We start from the raw sequence: 17,427 nt of genomic DNA on the forward strand, positions 1-17,427 counted from the left end.
CGTTTGGGTCATGTTTGTTTTTCTGTGTACTTTGGGGATGCTGACAGAAAGAAAGCTGTTGGCTTGTTATGAAAAGCCTCACTTCATTTAACCAAAATAGTTGATTAGAGCTAACATGATTGAAACCTGTTTTTGTGAGTCAAGCTAACAGAAGGCACATCGCTTTAAATTACAGACCTGATGAAGTGGAAGTAAGAGGAGAAACTACTTTGTATGAGGAAGGAAAATTGTGTTAGAAATACCACTGCCACAAACAAAAACAGTAAATCTTTTGTGTAATCTATATCTACAGGGTGATATACTATTATACAGATAAATTACATTAATGGAAGATATAATTGTTTCATTAGAAACGTAAAAAATGTTAAAAAATAAACAGAGTATGCCAGTTGGCGATGAAAAATGGTCTCCACATGGTGGAAGTACACAAGCGGTGTAGCAGCTCAGTGGTTAACACTGTAGAAAGTTTGTCCTGGTTTGAATCAATCAGACGTCTGGGGAGTTTCTGTGTGGAGATTTGTACGTTGTCCCTGTATTTCCATGGGTTACATCTGGTTTCCTCCTTTAGTCTAAAGACATGTAGGTCAGACAAACCTAAATCTAAACTCTGTAGTTGTCTAGCTGTATTAGCGTTGTCATACGTTGCCAGCATGTCCAGGGTGCATCCTGCTTTAACCCAATGTATGCTGGTATAGGCTTCAGTCCCTGTGACCCTAAATGGGATAAGCAGGTACAGAAAATAGATTGGTTTTCTGCCTTCATTCTCCCCAAAATACTGAACTAGATGTCAATGCCCTTTTATGCCCTTCTTTTATTTTGACTGTATGCTGTTTGAACAATTTAATGGTAATGCCCACAGTCATGATCTAAGATTATCTTCATTTGGGGTTTTCATTGCAAAAAGAATTAAATGTATTTTTCAAGTACTTTTAAAAAAAATCTTTCCAAAGCATTTTAGATTTAACACTGATATAAACCTTAGCTTTATATAACAGAATCAAGTTTACTGCCGTCTTTGTATGTTTTCACAGATTTTGCCCTGGTATATAGCTGCATTAACAATAAACATAGTAAGCACAACATATAAGATGAAAGCAAATAATGCACGTCAAGAAGCAAACAAATTCACAAAATATGACAATCTAAAACCATTGTGTACAATATTACTGTTATTTTAAGAAAAGCGCTGTACAGCTTTGTGTAAGAATGTGCAAAATATTAAACATGGAATGCACAGAAGTTCACAGTATTAAGTGTAAACAATATTTGCAATGAGCAAAATGGAATCCAAAAGATGTGTGTTAATGTAACACATTGAATAAGGTGGGTAGACTAAAGCTATGGTACACCGTTGGAGAAACTAGCAAGAAACAGAAAGAAAGTAACCATCTAAAAAGATCCTGCCACTAACCTCCCTCCAAAGCCACTCCCCCTAAAACACATTTTCATGCACAGTGAGAGCAGGGGCAGAGTGTGTATACGTAGTGAGATAGGCAGGCTTGTAAGCCAGCCAATCATTTCATCCATTCAGACCGACTGAAATGATTGGCCATGGTTATTACAGTGATGCAACAGCCACATATACTAGTTGTATTTCATTTTTGTATCAGACTATTTAATTTATTGCTGCCACGATATAAAGAAAATTTCAACAAATAAATCACAAAATACTTGGAGGGAGGGGGGGATCCGGAGGCCTTGTTGATGACGCCAGCTGCAGATAGGAAGAAACGGGGGAGTGGAGTGTCTCAGCAGTTTGTGCCCGAGGAGGGAGGGGTCGGCCACAATCTTTCCTGCACGCCCCAGGGTCCTGAAGGAGTAGAGGTCCTGGCGGGATGGCAGATTGCAGCCAATCACCTCAGCAGAGAGAATGATATGCTACAGTCTGCCCTTGTCTTTGGCAGTGGTAGCAGCGTACCAGATGGTGATGGCGGAGGTAAGGATGAACTAATAAATAGTTGCTTTCCAGAAAAGAAATATGTCATCTGAACCAATTTTATTATAAAAACAATTAATAAAAATAAAATATTATTCATATATTCTTACTTATGGCCATATTATAATAAGATGAAAGACTGCAGGGGAATAAAACACTGTTTCAGTCTGGACAGATGATCCTGCCTGAAGCACTGACTCAGCCCCACAGAGCATACCATAGCAGATTGGTTTCAGGCCATTAGTTGTCATAGTAACCGATACAGTGATCCTGGTTTCTGTAAAGGGGGCATTTCTATGAGCCCTGTTTATGGGCAAGTAAATCTGGCTGAAGAGTTGCCTTCAGTGCCAGTGATCCTCTCAACCAATCCATTAGTGCCTGCAAGTGACAGAAGTGCACAATCCTGATGCACTGGATTAGATCAGGAAACATGGACCTGAGAGCAGCCCTGTGATCTTCCCAGAAAGCAGGAAAAAGAAACCCCTCTGTTCTAAGGAAACAGAGAAACTGTCAGTTCAATTAGTGAAACGTTACCAGTTGAAGATTGACTTCTTTGCAAAATGACTTTGTGACCTCATACAGGCAGCAAAGAATGCGAAATGGAACCTCAAAAACCCTTCTGTCAGCAAGACCAGAGCAACAGCAAAAACCTGCTGATCCCGAATCAGGACCGCCACAATGTTTTTGCTAAACACGTCCGTCATCACAAGAACATTCTCTAATCCACTGCCACAGGGCTCCAGCACCATGAATTCTATACTCACTGGCCACTTTATTAGGTACACCTTGCTAGTACCAGGTTGGACCCCATTTTGCCTTCAGAACTGCCTAAATTTTTTGTGGCATGCTTTCAACAAGATGATGTAGTAGCATCACGCAGTTGCTGCAGATTTGTCAGCTGCACGTCCATGATGCTAATCTCCCCTTCCACCACTTCTAGTGACTGTGGAGGCCATTGGAGTACATTGAACTCAATGTCATGTTCAAGAAACCAGTTTGAGATAATTGGATCTTTGTGACATGGTGCATTATCTTGCTGGAAGTAGCCATCAGAAGATGGGTACACTGTGGTCATAAAGGGATGGACATTGTCAGCAGCAATACTCAGGTAGGCTGTTGCGTTTTGACAATGCTCAATTTGTATAAAGGGTCCCAAAGTGTGCCAAGAAAATATCCAGCACACCATTACACCAACACCACCAACCTGAACCGTTTATACAAGGCAGGAATCTTTCATGTTGTTTACCCCAAATTCTGACACTACCATCTGAATGTTGCAGCTGAAACAGAACAGGCAACATTTTTCCAATCTTCTATTGTCCAATATTGGTGAGTTTCTGAAATACTCAGATCAGCCCATCTGGCACCAACAACCATGCCACATTCAAAGTCACTTAAATTCCTTTCCCCATTCTGATGCTCGGTTTGAGCTTAAGCAAGTTGTCTTGACCACGTCTACATACCTAAATGCGTTGAGATGCTGCCATGTGATTGGCTAATTAGCTATTTGTGTTAACAAGCAATTGAACAGGTGTACCTAATAAAGTGGCCGGTGAGTGTATGTCCACAATCTCATTTCAAATGCCAAACAGCAAAACATCCTTCAGGAGAGGACCAGCCTACAAGGAGTGAATTTTGAGAGAGAGTTACATAGAAATACAGACACCGTCAACTGGGTCACAGGCTTTTATTGGGTCTGATACATGATATCAAATTTAAAATCAGCAGGTTGGGCATCCCATCTGTGTTCAGTGGCCCCCAGTTTGGTTGATTGGAGAGGGCTTAGCTGGTTATTACCCGTATAGACCACACACTTATGCCCCAAGAAATACTGTCATTACAACTTCATGGAACTATAATTGGTCATATTGCACACAGTGGGCCTGAGACCTGGCATATGCTACATGCCTAACAGCGCCCTCTGTCTTACCTTACCTTTGGGATAGGTAGACACCAAATAACTTAGAAAGCACACTTTTCTAATTTCACTTTCAGACTTTCCTTTTGTAGCTGGTCAAGAACCACTTCTAGCCGCTGCATGTGCTAGGAGACAGAAGAAGAGAACACAATTACGTCGTCAAGACTAAGGCGCAATGACTACTGCTTGTCCACAAACATCCTCTGCATCAACCGCTGAAAGGTGCCTCTGGCAATACACAACCCAAATGGCATCTGGTTCACCTTGAATAAGACCAAAAGGCATACAAACGCTGTTTTGGGATTATCTTTTTCAGAAACTAGGACCTGGTTATACCCACTGTTCTCCTCAATACGAGGTAAGGGTAATGCCTCCTTCCTAATCTTGCTATTAAGCAAATGGTAGTACACACACACACACACACACACACACACAAGAAGCTGGTTGACGTGAGCCTTCGCTGCTCTATACTCACTTAGATGGGGGAATATGCCTGTACCGCTTCCACACTGGAACATCATCAAGCAGGGGAATGTCGTGTGAGATTGGTGCAACCCAAGTCACCGTTATGGGCAGAAAAGACAGCTGTATTTCTACAAGAGGGGCTGAACCCCCATCTGCTCTTGTTCCACTGATATCTGTGGACATATCCCTCACCTCCACTCCACCTGGGAAAGAAATGGCAGCCACAGGAGCGGTCACAATAGCTGTAACAGGGCTTTCCACAGTGACTCTCATGGGTACACTGATCACCTGGACACTACTTGAGGTACCAAGGATAATGCGTTGGTAGAGGAGATGTACAGTTGATTTTACATTGACCACCGAGTAGTCTGTACTGCGGGCAACTTGAACAAGACATGAGGAAGCTAGCAGCCCAGCCACCGGGTATGTTCACTACTCGTGTAACTCGAAGCCAGACAGTCCCAATGGGTTTTGTTGGACACTGGGGAGTGGACCTTTGGCACTGCTGCAGAGCCTCAACAACAGAACCACAGGCCTGTGCCAAAGAAAGGCCATGGGCCCAGAAGATCTCTCGATAACACCAGTGAATAACTTTTATCCCCAAGATTCCAGCACTGCGGGGTCTTTCACTACCAGGATAACGCACCTAGGGAGCACCTTCCCACAAAATTCCACATCTCTAGATAGCAAATGTATGTTATTGCTTATCTGTTAGCCACCCGAAGCTGTCACCAGTGGCAGGTACAGAGGCAATTATGGCCCCAAGGGGCAAACTACTCCAAAAGGAAGTTCTTAAGGACCGTGGAAACTAAGAAACCTGAACCCACCCATCAAGACCTTATATTCGCACCTCTGATAGGCGCTACAGAGCACTGTACACCACAACAAACCGAGTCAGGAATAGTTTATTCCCATAAGCCATCACTCTGTTGAACAGCTGATTTGACTCACAGTGTCAGGAACATATCCTGTGCATCCACCTACCTCAAGTTCATAACACTTGCACAAAATACTTTCCAATAATTCCAGCATCCTTGCACTATGCTCCAACGCACCGTGTACATGTGTACATGTATCTATGTATGTGTATGTGTTCCTGCATATCACACCCACCTCCGATATGTACATAATTAATGATAATAATAACTTTACTCCGGCATCCTCTGCACTCTGCTCACTGCACTATTTGTCAATATGTTATGTAATATTGTTTTTGTTCTGTGTATATTTGTGCTTTCTATACTGTAGCCTATGTCTGATTTTATTATGTTGTTGTATTATTGTATGAGTAAGCACATCGTGAGCATTGTACAATCCAAAGTTAAATTCCTCGTATGTGTACACATAACTGGTGACTAAAACTAATTCTGATTCTGATACTGATTGTTTGGGCATGCCTGACTCCACCTGTAGGTGGATCACAATCTACTTGTCTGACAGGAGGCAGCATGTGAAGCTGGTAAGACCTGTCTATGACTCTCTCAGACCATCAGCACTGGTTCCCCTCAAGGCTATTCTTTCCCCTATGCTCTTCTCCCTGTACACCAACAGCTGCAACCACAAGTCCGTCAAGCTCCTGATGTTTGTGGATGACACCGTCTTCAGCGTGTTTTGGACCAGTCACTTCCTGTGTCCCATAGGTGGCGCTAGGGAACACCACTAATTATATGTTGTGTACCAGCACATGAAGTGTGGACCACACTGTGAAAATGTCATGTAAATCAAATCATTTTTTGTCACAAAAGGCTTACTTGCTGTTGCAAGTAGGTGGTGCTTCACTTCACTTCATCCTCCAGCACTTGGACTCCTCAGAAACCTATGTTGGGATCCTGTTTGTGGATTTCTGCTTTGCTTTCAACACCATCATTCCAGCTCTACTGCACGACAAGCTCTCCCAGCTGAGTGTGCCACCTGCAGGTGGATCACAAACTACTTGTCTGACAGGAGGCCCCACGTGAAGCCGGTAAAACCTGTCTATGACTCTCTCAGACCATCAGAACTGGTTCCCTCAAGGCTGTTCTTTCCCCAATGCTCTTCTCCCTGTACACCAGCAGCTGGACCTCGAGTCACCAGTCTGTCAAGCTCCTGATGTTTATGGATGACACCGTCCTCAATGGGCCTACAGGTGAGAGATTGACCATCTGGGTGAACTGGTGTAGCCAGGCAGTGGAGATAATAGTGGATTTTAGGAAGAGCCCAGCCCCACCCACCGCTAGTTGAAACTGTGGACTCCTCTCGCTTCCTGGGGACCATCATCAGCCAGGGCCTCAAGTGGGAGCGGACATCAGCTCCCTCACCTAGAAAGCCCAGCAGAGGATGTACAACCTCCTGCAGCTGAAGAAGTTCAACCTGCCAAAGACAATGATGGTGCACCTCTACACCACCATCATTGATTCCATTCTCCCTTTTTGATCACCATCTTGTACAATGCTGTCACTGCTAAGGACAAAGGCAGACTGCATTGTATAATTTGCTCCACAGCGAAGGTGACTGGCTGCAATCTCCCATCCCTCCAGCACCTCTACACCTCCAGGAATCTGAGGCGAGTAGGAAAGATTGTGGCTGACCCCTCTCACCCAGAACATAAACTGTTTCAGACACCCCTCCGGCAGGAGGCTGCGGTCCATCAGGACCAAACCCTAACGCCACAAGTACAGTTTCTTCCCAACTTCCATCTTCCCACCCCAAATCTCCCCTCCCCCCTTTTACAGTACTGTAAATGTTTGCTCATACAAATCTGATGCACATGTAAATAACTGCTATATTGCACATAGTCTTTATTATACTTTTATATTTTATGTACTTTGTCAACTTCATATTTTTATATTTATATAGGTTTATGTTTATTATTACGCACCAAGTCACAAAAGCAAATTCATTGTATCTCTAAACCTACTTGGCAAAAAAGCTTTTTAAGATAATTTTTGCAGTACTAAACATTTCTGACTGGTCAAATGCAAGCCTTGAGACTGCTACTGCAGTAGTTAATTTTCTCTTGATCTGCCTTGCAGTGGATGTTATTAAGTCTTTCCTCTATTAATTTCATAATTTTTTCTTCACCCTGCTGTTGGAGCCTGCACACCAGCTGAGCTTAGGAGACAGATCCATGGATGTGAAGCTGCACTCAAGTCATTGCAGAACCTTTCTGAATATGTTCTGCCTGTCTGTATTTGCCTGCACAGGTGTTTAAGCTGCTATTTGAAGGTCATGCTACAGGCTATTAGCAATCATGAACTTCACAGCATATCCCAACCACCCCAGTCACTCCAATCAGCTAGAATAGGGCTTTTAGTTGTGGGTGTAAGTAAGTCATTCCTTTCCAGGCCTGGAGAAGGGAGATGTACAATCTCTATTAATTTTTGTTAAATTGTTATTTGCTTCATTCTTTCAATATCAAGGAACTATCTATTTATCAGTCTGTGTGTCAAAAGCTGGCATTAGGTCATTGCATTATAAAATGTTATGTCTCATTTGAAGAGATTAAGCAACTGGTCAACAAGGGAATTAGAGAACTTAAATCACATTTTGGCTATTTATTAAGACTGGTATTACCATTATTGCCTTGTGATTGCGAGAGGGAAATGTCTGAAAGAGAAGATAGTCAGACAAATGAAGCGAACAAAGCCAAGCTGACAAAGAGAAGATATGGATGAAAATCTAACAAGTAATGTTTGAAAAATACACCATTACTTTACCCTATTATTAATGCACTTGTTTCAAATATACAATGGCTTATCCAAGAAAACAGAATTGTGACCTTTTAGTAACTTCCCAGGCTTTTCTCAAGATCAGTGTCATCCTTGCATTGTGTGCTGATTTTTCTTCAGGGTTTCCTTCTTTTATCTGAATTACAATCTAGTCAAGCCTAATAAGTGTAAATATTATTTTTTTAATGAATGCACATCCAATGCACAGGGAAAACCCAGGCAGAAATAAGAACCTGCCGCTTTTTGCCCTATAGGCAACGCAAATCAGGTTCTCTTATCCTAGCAAGCTTATGTAAATTAATATTAGTCCAGGGCCATTAGTGTTCAATTCGTATTATCATCATGTGTACCTGAATGTGTATTCAAAAATAATGACACACCAAATATCATGAGGGGGTGAAAACAATGATCTTAGACCGGTGAGGTATGGAGAAGTGACAGAGCGCCTCGCATAACCTGCAATTTCGACTGTGGCCGCAGCGCCAAATCTCGGCGCAGCCATGGCGCACAGTTCAGCGCTTCAGAAGATGCGCATGCGCAATGTGAACCAACTGTGTGTGTGTGTGTGTGTGTGCGCGTGTGTGTGTGTGTGCGTGCGGGAGAGAGAGTGATCCGTTCCGCGCCTGCTGCAGCTGCAGCTCTCAGTTGGGTGCTCTTCTTCCTGGCACAGCATCACGTTTGTTCACCATAGAGCTGAGCAGACCCGCGTTTCCCTTGAGAGTATATGGCCTCTGCACGGACAGATGTCTGCGGAGCCATTTCTTCTCTTCTGCACAGCCATTGTGGCTCCACTCTGAGGGATAACGCTAACGCTCCTTTGGCTGGTGGGTAACCTAACGCGGAGAAAAAAAGGTTGGTTATTGTGAAGAAGCTGCTCCATAGGTCATGGTAGCTAGCTTGCTAACGTTAGTTTTTCCTTTCTCCGGCCTATTTCTGGAACGTGTCCGGCCACCTCCCCCAGGTTAGCTTTCACTAGCAACCCTTCGATATAGTTGATTAAGACCTAGTTGTTATGTATGGCAGGGTCTGATGCCAAGCTAGCAAACACAGCAGATGAATGTGAAAATCTCGTTAGCCTAAGATTGGAGCTTGTAAACATGGTAACTTACTATGTGCGTGTAATATTAGTAAAACTACATCATCTGTGTTAGCAATATGGCCAGGATTAGCAAGCAAACGTAGCCTTCCAGTATTCTGTTATTTATTTTCTTAAGAAAAAAAAAAAGGTTCCGTTTGTGTCCATTGTTGTGTTTATGTCCACCTTACAGTGTGTTTGATGGCTTATTGGCTTGATGTTTAGCTCGACGTCATTTGCTTGGTCAGATATTGCAAGCCACAAATAAGGCTCTCTCCTCCTCCGTTCATGTGAACTAAAACATGTTCAAACTGACGGGTTTAAGTTTATGATGTGGTTTTGTTTTAAACTAATTAAACAACTATATACTTTTTTAATATGTGTCCCGAATAGTCAAGAGAGGGTTCCAAAATAATTTTCATCTCCAAGAAGGACTAAATGTATATCAGACTGTCAAAAGAAATTATTAGAAATTAATTTTTTTATTTAAATGTGGTACATGTGGGGACGTCAAAGAACAAGCGGTTTATGGAACAATAAATGGTAACCAAATATCAGTATGAAAACTATTATACCTAAAGTCGCCATAATTAATAGGTCTTAAGTGTTAACTTACAAACATTGGACACAGAAGGAGTGAGCAAATTGAATCATTATTTATACTATCTTCCTGTTTGGCAGGACATACTCACGATGTTCTTATAAAAATAATTAATCCAATATTTATTGATATTACTTGTTACTTTAATTTTTTTATGCAGTCAATATTTTTGTTCCAACCTTCACAATATGTTAAAGGATTGAAGTTTCCCTAGATTGCAAACAGCATTTGTTGCCTTTGCTCTCCGTCTGTCCAGTTCACTGTAACTGTCCTTCCTTTTATTCCTCCCTTTAACTATTAGAAACTGATCCACGAATATAAATCTGCAGAAAACGATGTTGAGTGGTGGTGTTGTGTGCGACGCAAATGGATTGATACATTTGATCAGATGAAAGCGTATGTGTTACCTTTGTCAAATTGCCCTTTAAGCAGAGTAAGGATAAGTTATATTAAAGACCGGAAAACTCATAATGGTTTAAAATGCCAACCTGGTATGATCTCGCACCTTGATTACACCTGGTACTGTATTTGGACAATACACTGGCAGAGAATATGACACACAATGAAATGACCATCAAATAAAAAAATACATAACCATCAAAGTTATACAAATTAATTTCACAAAAAGCATATACAGTAAGTAAAATAAAATGCAAATCAAGTATACCGCCATCCCAATTATTAGTAAAACTAATGTGTTTCATGGACGTAGGAAGGCTTGTTTCCTGCATGACTGCACATGCATGTCCAGCTAGTTGGTTTTGCTTACCAATACAGTTAAGTTTGTCATGGTTTGGCCCTGCTCAGAGGCAACATCACTGTATCACAGGTCTGCATGAGTTTTTCCCCCTGCTTTGTGGATAAAGCGTCAATGCACATGATTGTGGCGAGGCTAACGCATGCTATTCAAAGCCAGTGGAAATGGGCCGTAAATCTGCTGCAGCTGTGGGATGTGATCCCATTTCTGCAGAAAGACCTGATGGATTTGCTGACCACTGCCAGACGGGGCTGTGTGCCTTCATGTTGCAATCCAGGACATCCCTCAGGTGCTCTGTGGAGTTGGGAGCTGGGAGAAAATGCAGGAAAAGGCACTATGACTAAGCATGGCCTTTTCTTCATATTGCTTACTGGTCTAAGTTTAGGGCTCTTTGAAAGAGACTTGATTAAGCATTGTTCCAACTGGACCATGTTGGCTAAAACCCCACCTAACAATGTTTTTTATGGATGGCAAATTGTAATGTCTCCAGTGTTTCCCATACATTTATTTGTGGCAGCCCACCACAATATCAACATTGGCCGCCACATATTGATTTATCTTTTTTACTATTTAAAATGGGTAAAATTGTATTTCTTTGTAAAGAGGCACACAGCACATCATTTCACTCCGCTCCTCCTTGTCCCGCTCTGAGATAGACCAATCTGTGAATAGCCCCTCCGCTCTGTGCACACTCTGACCTGGGCTGTAGAGGTTAGCACACTGTACACAGTTGCTGGTCAATATCGACTGCTCGTGCAAGTGGATAATGTTTATTCTTTAACTCTGAATTTTTGCTCCCTCAATCCAGATAATTTCTGAAATATTTTCAAAGACTCAAAAGGGACAAGAGGTATTAGCAAAACAGCGTACATGAAAACACAAGCTGGAAAGCGGAACAGTCTGACCAGTGTGATTAACTATCCAACTAATTTGTTTCGAATATTTCCAGGCTTCAACCAGTGCTGTTGGTGCAGCTGAAGCAGCAAGAGAGGGCCAGGAAGGGATAGCTGTAGCTAATGAAGAGTGAGATGTAGGAGAGGAGGAGGACAGCAGCCAACATGCTGCGGTGGGAGAGCCAGCTAGGGCAGAAGCAACAGGTGAGATTGAAGCAGTGCAGGTCAGAAAAAAAACCCTCTCAGGAAAAAGGGGCTCATTTCTTTTGTTATTTATTTGACACACAGTGAAGCAATTTAGCTGTCGACTACTGTATTGTTATTTATTTGTCACAAAGTACTTGGTTCTTAAAATATTTGTAGTGGACCACCTTATATAGTCTATTAATTAATATTAATTAACTATTGAGCACATTGTGATTCTCACTTGGTGTCATTTTGTGTATGATTTACAGGAAACTTCCTTGCATGATCACACCACCTGGATTGCCTTGTACGTTTGGCTGCCATGATGCTTGGGTTACAGGGAAGTGCTTCGTCCTCCAAAGTGTATCGTTGTGTGGCCTGTTCAGCCACCTTCACTGGATTGGCCTCCTTACTAGTACATCAGGCAACCCACGCTAGTGCACTCTCCAAGGTCTCTGCCCCTCCACAGCCTAACATCAGCCCACATGAAACACTCTTTGCAAGTATGGACTCATCCAGTGAGCACCCCAATCCACCAACAGTCTTGATGGAGAGCTCTTCACCTTCTTTTTATATTTGTGACTGTGGAGAGGAATTTCAGGACTTTAATCTTATGCTGGAACATAAGCGTTCACATGTCTCTCAACTACAGCTACTGCAACCTCTGGAAAACAGTAGTGTTCTTTCTGGAACAGGGTGCAGTGAAGCTTTTCCCACCCAACATGTATCATTTAGTCCAACTGTAACCCAGCCGGGTTTGGTCCTTAGTTGCCCCTCTACCTCAAGGTCCCCGGCTGTCGAATTACCCACATTAACAGGCCATAAAGCAGATGCCATATTAACAAATCCTCAAGGCCAGTGTAAACCCCCTCAAGATGACAGTGAGAAACAACTTGAAAACATGTCGGCCACAGCAGAGCAAATACCAGAGACTGTAGAGGACTTACATTTTCAAGCCAAAACAAATTCGGTTCTTAGCAGCGAAAATGGTGCGAATTTTCCCAGAAATAACTTAATGAAATTGGTGGCTTCAGCATACATGAAGCGCTTTCCACTTCCTCAGTCTCAGAGTCAGAGCAATAACACAGTGACCCCTAAACAAGAAGTGTTGCCCGTTGACATAACACCAAGACCAAAAACTGAGGCGTCACCGATCAATGATCTCTCTATTGCACAGTTGAGGCGGCTGCTTGCAGCACCTGGCATAAAGACAAAAGCTCCATCTATCAGCAGAGTTCTTGAGTCCAGTAAGAAGAGGGTTGTCTCTCTGACTAAGACGTTCTCTCCTGTTGTGGTTCTTGAAACCCGTCAAAAGCTCAAGGATCCTGGCAGTAATGGCTCGTATGGGAGATATCAATGTGGCCGCTGTCGTAGGGTCTTTCAAAACTTGGACAAACTGACGGAGCATCATTTCTTGCACAAAAAAGAGAGGATTAAATGTTGCCGACGCTGCAAACAGCTGATCATTGGGCGGCTGCCTTTACCTGACAATCACGTATGCCCTCAGTTAGGAAACAAGGCCGTACAGCTTCCAAGATCTTTAAAAAACAAGTTACCGTTTGCCCAAAAAATAGTGCCATTCCATAGTCTAAGCAATACAAGAAAAGTTTTCTTTTGTCCATTGTGCAAGCACAGCTATGCGCGGAGGTGGAACCTCAAAATGCACAAGTGCCATGGCCCAGGCTCAGCCCTCTTTCGGCAGGCCAATCCATCCATTCAGAAAATGCTAATGTCAAGATCAACCAATAAAGCCAAAACGGATGCAGAGGTTAAAGCTGAATCTCACATCACCAAGAATGTTGCCGTGGGCACTGAAGTTACTGGTCGTATCAAGGTAGAGGTGACCTCTCCAAATTCAGAGCAGTCTGCAATTTCACAGTTGGCGTGGACTAATACAGCAAAAAGCTTCTCACCATTCTACCCCGAATCTTCCATGATAGAGCAGCACAAGGACGCCTCTGTGTGTGGGGCTTTGCTCCAGCAAGGAGAAAACATCAGTAGCTGGGATGCAGCAGCAGTTGACAATGAAGACAGTAATGAAGGGCAGTGGACAATGCCCTTGGATGATGAAATGGAGGTGCTCAACTGTCCAGAGAAAGCTGGTAATGATAGAGAGGTGAAGAAATCTGTGTCAGGTGAACATGCAGAGGCGGCGCCCCATACCCTGCGCTATTTTGTCAGAGATGGTGTAAAACGTTACCCTTGTAACAGGTGTCAGAAAACCTATAGTCGGCCATCAACTTTGAGGCGTCATTTACGGCTGTGTGGGTTTAGGCCACGTGGACCTCTGACTGTAGCACAGAGTGGGGGTCAGGGTGCCACACCCGTAAATGCCAACAATATGAAACCACTGTTTCCTTGCTTTGTCTGCGGGAAGACCTTTAACCGCAAAGATAACATGATGGTTCACAGACAGAAGTGTCAGTTGCAACGTACAATGACGAATGTGGATAGGGGGGCTGTGCAGCAGAATGTGTCAGGCAACGCAGCGGAATGTCAAACCCAGGAGGAGGATGGAGGAAACTGGGGCATCATGTCACTGCCCTCCGTACTTCCAAGGAGGGTGACATGTGAGTGTGGGGTCGGATTCACATCTCCAAGGCTTCTCCTGGAGCATCTGCAGAAGCATGCACAGGAATCATACACATGTCCGACATGTGGAGAGACCGTCAATTCCTGGGCAGACTACGAAGTTCATCTGCAGATCCATATGCATCCTCATCACCAGCTGCTGAAGGGACTACAACCGCAACGATCGCAGCCTCTGTTACTTCGATTTCAGCAGCAGCCGTCTCAGCCAGTGCATCAGCCTCCGCAGAAGCAGCTAGGCCCAGAGCAATTTCCAAATCCAGCAAAAAAGAAGCAACGGATTGTATGCACACGATGTGGCAACACTTTTGCCACTCGCTGTTCCCTTCGAAGGCACATATCCTGCAATCGATGCAAAGGTGGACGGTCTACAAACCCACCGACAAACCCACCCAAAACCTATCACTGTTCCCATTGTAACTCCGACTTCCCCAACACCATCAGTCTTCTTTTTCACCAGAGGAGTGGAGCTTGCAAGCCTGCCATCAAGCCTGTGCGTTGCCCTGTTTGTCTTCGCTGGTTTGGCACGGTGGACGGTTTGCAGAAACACCTACTCACTCACAAGCAGTCTGAATCATTTCGCTGTGATGTCTGTCAAGGCACATACCCAAACCTTAAATCACTCAAAAACCACCGCAGGAGGATTCATCGCATAATGGCTGGAGACACTAAGCCAAAAACACAAGAACAGCTAACTTCTTAGCTAACTTCTTAATGAGACTTTCTGAAAAATGTCTAACATGGTGCATTTAAAAACAGAGCAAATTTTATTATAGTTTTTAGCTTTACATATTTGCCAGTTGTAATTTACTTTTGTTGTTGTTTGTTTTTTTACTGTCCAGGTGTTATTTTAACATTGTACAGCCACACATGGTGTTTTTTTATTTTGTAAAGCAACTCTGAGAGTGTGTTATAGTAGCTCAACACTGTTAAAGACAAAAAAAAGCTTTGATATACTGTACACGAATCCCTTTATTACATAGCCTCATTAGCCTGTAAATGTTTTAGTATTTGGTAATCAAACTTTTATCACAGAAGTTGTGATGTAGCTTGTTGTTTCTGGTGATAATAAACATACCAGTATGTGAAATATGTACGTTACATCATTATTATTGATATTGGCATGTACTATCTTAAGGGCTTTACTGCAAAAAGTGTAGTGGCATCACAACTGGCCAAGGTTTGTGTCTAGGGCTGAACGACTTTGAAAAAGTATCTAATTGCAGTTCTTTTGACTGATAATCCCATTTTATTACAATTTGCGATATTAGAGGGAACGATCATTTTTAATTATTCTCATTTTCATTGGAAAACATTTAAATGATTATGGTGGGAATTTTTGCAATGATCTGTAACACATAAAAATGTTTTCTTATGTCTGTAGAATATGATAACAGGCCAGGACATCTCTGCAGCATGACAATATTAAATTTAAAATGGTATTTTGACACACATTTTACCTTTTGACAAATATTGCTTGATTTGAAAATTGCAGTAGGTCATATTGCAGTTTTGATTGAATGTCCAGCCCTAGTTGTCCTAGCCCTAGTACTGCAGCTAAAGCCTGGAATAAAAAAATTGCATTGTTAATATGAAAGAACTTGGTAGATATAAGTCCGAGCTGAAAGGGCCACGGGGTCAAGTATGTACATTTTTAGCTAAATGCAGCGGCATGCAAGTATCCATTTTGAAATCTGAAAACTAGACATTGACTTCAGCATTACTGTATAAATCACTAACTGAAGGTATTTTGTCTTCATGTGAGATGACCCACTGGGGAGACCAGATGAGTAATTTTGTATGTTCAGACGATTTCAGTGTGGCATTACTTCCAGAAGGATTTAATTTAGAAGTCTTCATGGTGTACATTTTGGCCTTAATTGGTTGCATTTGCCTCTAGATTATGTATGAGGAGTATGCAAACGTTTAAGTTAGGAGTGTGTAACTGGGGTGGTGATGACGCAGTGGATAAGACGCATGCCTTTGGTGTGGGTTCAATGCCCCACTGTGACACATCCACCGATGCGTCCCTGAGTAAGACACTTAACCCCTAGTTGCTCCAGAGGCGTGCGACCTCTGACATATAAAGCAATTGTAAGTCGCTTTGGATAAAAGCATCAGCTAAATGAATAAATATGAATGTAATGTAACTGCCACAGTAAGGGTAGCTCCTACCTGTTTTGAGGAGGGTCTTGTAAGTTTAAGACAATCATTATCTCAATGTTGTACTTGCATGTTGCATATTTGGGAATGCATTTAATCAAATTACAAAACAGCAAATCTGGGGCCAGTCAGTATTCCAGCATAGAAAAGGGTAACTGTACACATTGTTCAGTGTATGAAGACAAAGGGGGCTTTGTCAGAGCCCTTAGGTAAATCTAGTCATTTTCTTTATAAAAAGAAAGGTTCATAAGCCTAAAACTCTTTATGTTAGTCCTGGATTTTTGTCTTCTCATGAGTTATTCAACTGAATGGGCATTCTTTTTTTTATCATAGCTTGGACCTTTTGTTAAAGATCCTGTCATTTTCAGTCAGTCAGTGAGAGTCTTAGCCACTGTTTTTCTTTGTTGCCCTTACCCATATTACATAATATTACCACCACACAGGCATCAACAATTACCAAAGGCCTATTTGTTTTTGTAAATCAGATAGGAAAGAAAATCAAAGTGAGACAGTCTTTCCACAACCTTGGTTTTGCGATCCCAAATGCTTGTACACAAGATTGTAAGTACGTTTTAAGTGTACTGTGTATAGTGATATGTAAAAATACTTGTGATAAACAAAATTCCTGGGGATAGTCACTGTCTACTTTATGTAAGGATAGACATGTTGACTCATATGTGACTTATAAAAGAAGTAGTTCTCCACTTTTCATTTAATAGGCCATATTCAATGTAATTTATGTTTATTAAATTTAATTTTCTATCAATCTTTACGTTGACAAATTAACAGTAATAGACTCAATTTGCTGCACTCTAGGGCCCTCTGTGCTCAAGGTCCACTACTCACTTATTCAGGGGCTTCCAGCTGTTATCACACAGTCCTCTGAGGTGATACTGTTTTGTCAACTTTGGCAAAGGACTGTGCTCCAGAACAACCAAGGAAGTGGAGTCAACACTGTTTCAAAGGTCATGGTTGAAACTTTCAAGTTCATGCTAGTGTTCTTTATCGTTGTTTAATGAAGACTAAAATTAATCCACTGTGAAGTAGCGCAGTATAATGAATCTGGGACTCCAGTCGGTAGGTGTCAGTATAGGGAAACCAAACCCGGACGTGCAGCAGTGAAAGCGCGCCCTCAGT

At 42.3% G+C, this 17,427-nt stretch overlaps 1 protein-coding gene across 4 annotated transcripts; it reads left to right on the forward strand.

Moving 5' to 3' along the window:
- The first annotated feature begins 8,625 nt into the window (after positions 1–8,625).
- im:7147486 (zinc finger protein Xfin) lies at positions 8,626–15,219 on the forward strand. Of its 4 annotated transcripts, none has more exons than XM_038712490.1 (3): positions 8,626–8,878; positions 11,409–11,556; positions 11,808–15,219. In XM_038712490.1, the coding sequence occupies exon 3, from the start codon at positions 11,861–11,863 to the stop codon at positions 14,828–14,830; it is 2,970 nt and encodes a 989-aa protein (XP_038568418.1). In that variant the 5' UTR covers positions 8,626–8,878; positions 11,409–11,556; positions 11,808–11,860; the 3' UTR covers positions 14,831–15,219. The 4 variants fall into 4 exon arrangements, with proteins under 4 accessions (XP_038568418.1, XP_038568420.1, XP_038568421.1 ...); XM_038712492.1 differs by having other exon boundaries at positions 8,626–8,850; XM_038712493.1 differs by lacking the exon at positions 11,409–11,556.
- Positions 15,220–17,427: the final 2,208 nt, after the last annotated feature.

The sequence above is a fragment of the Micropterus salmoides genome, unplaced genomic scaffold (genome assembly GCF_014851395.1).
Source record: "Micropterus salmoides isolate LMB-PRFRI ecotype aquatic unplaced genomic scaffold, ASM1485139v1 Ms_hic_scaffold_11, whole genome shotgun sequence".
In the NCBI taxonomy this organism is placed as follows: domain Eukaryota; kingdom Metazoa; phylum Chordata; class Actinopteri; order Centrarchiformes; family Centrarchidae; genus Micropterus; species Micropterus salmoides.

Excerpts from the sequence above, each read along its gene's own strand:
- im:7147486 (XM_038712490.1), top strand. The coding sequence starts at position 11,861 with ATGATGCTTGGGTTACAGGGAAGTGCTTCGTCCTCCAAAGTGTATCGT.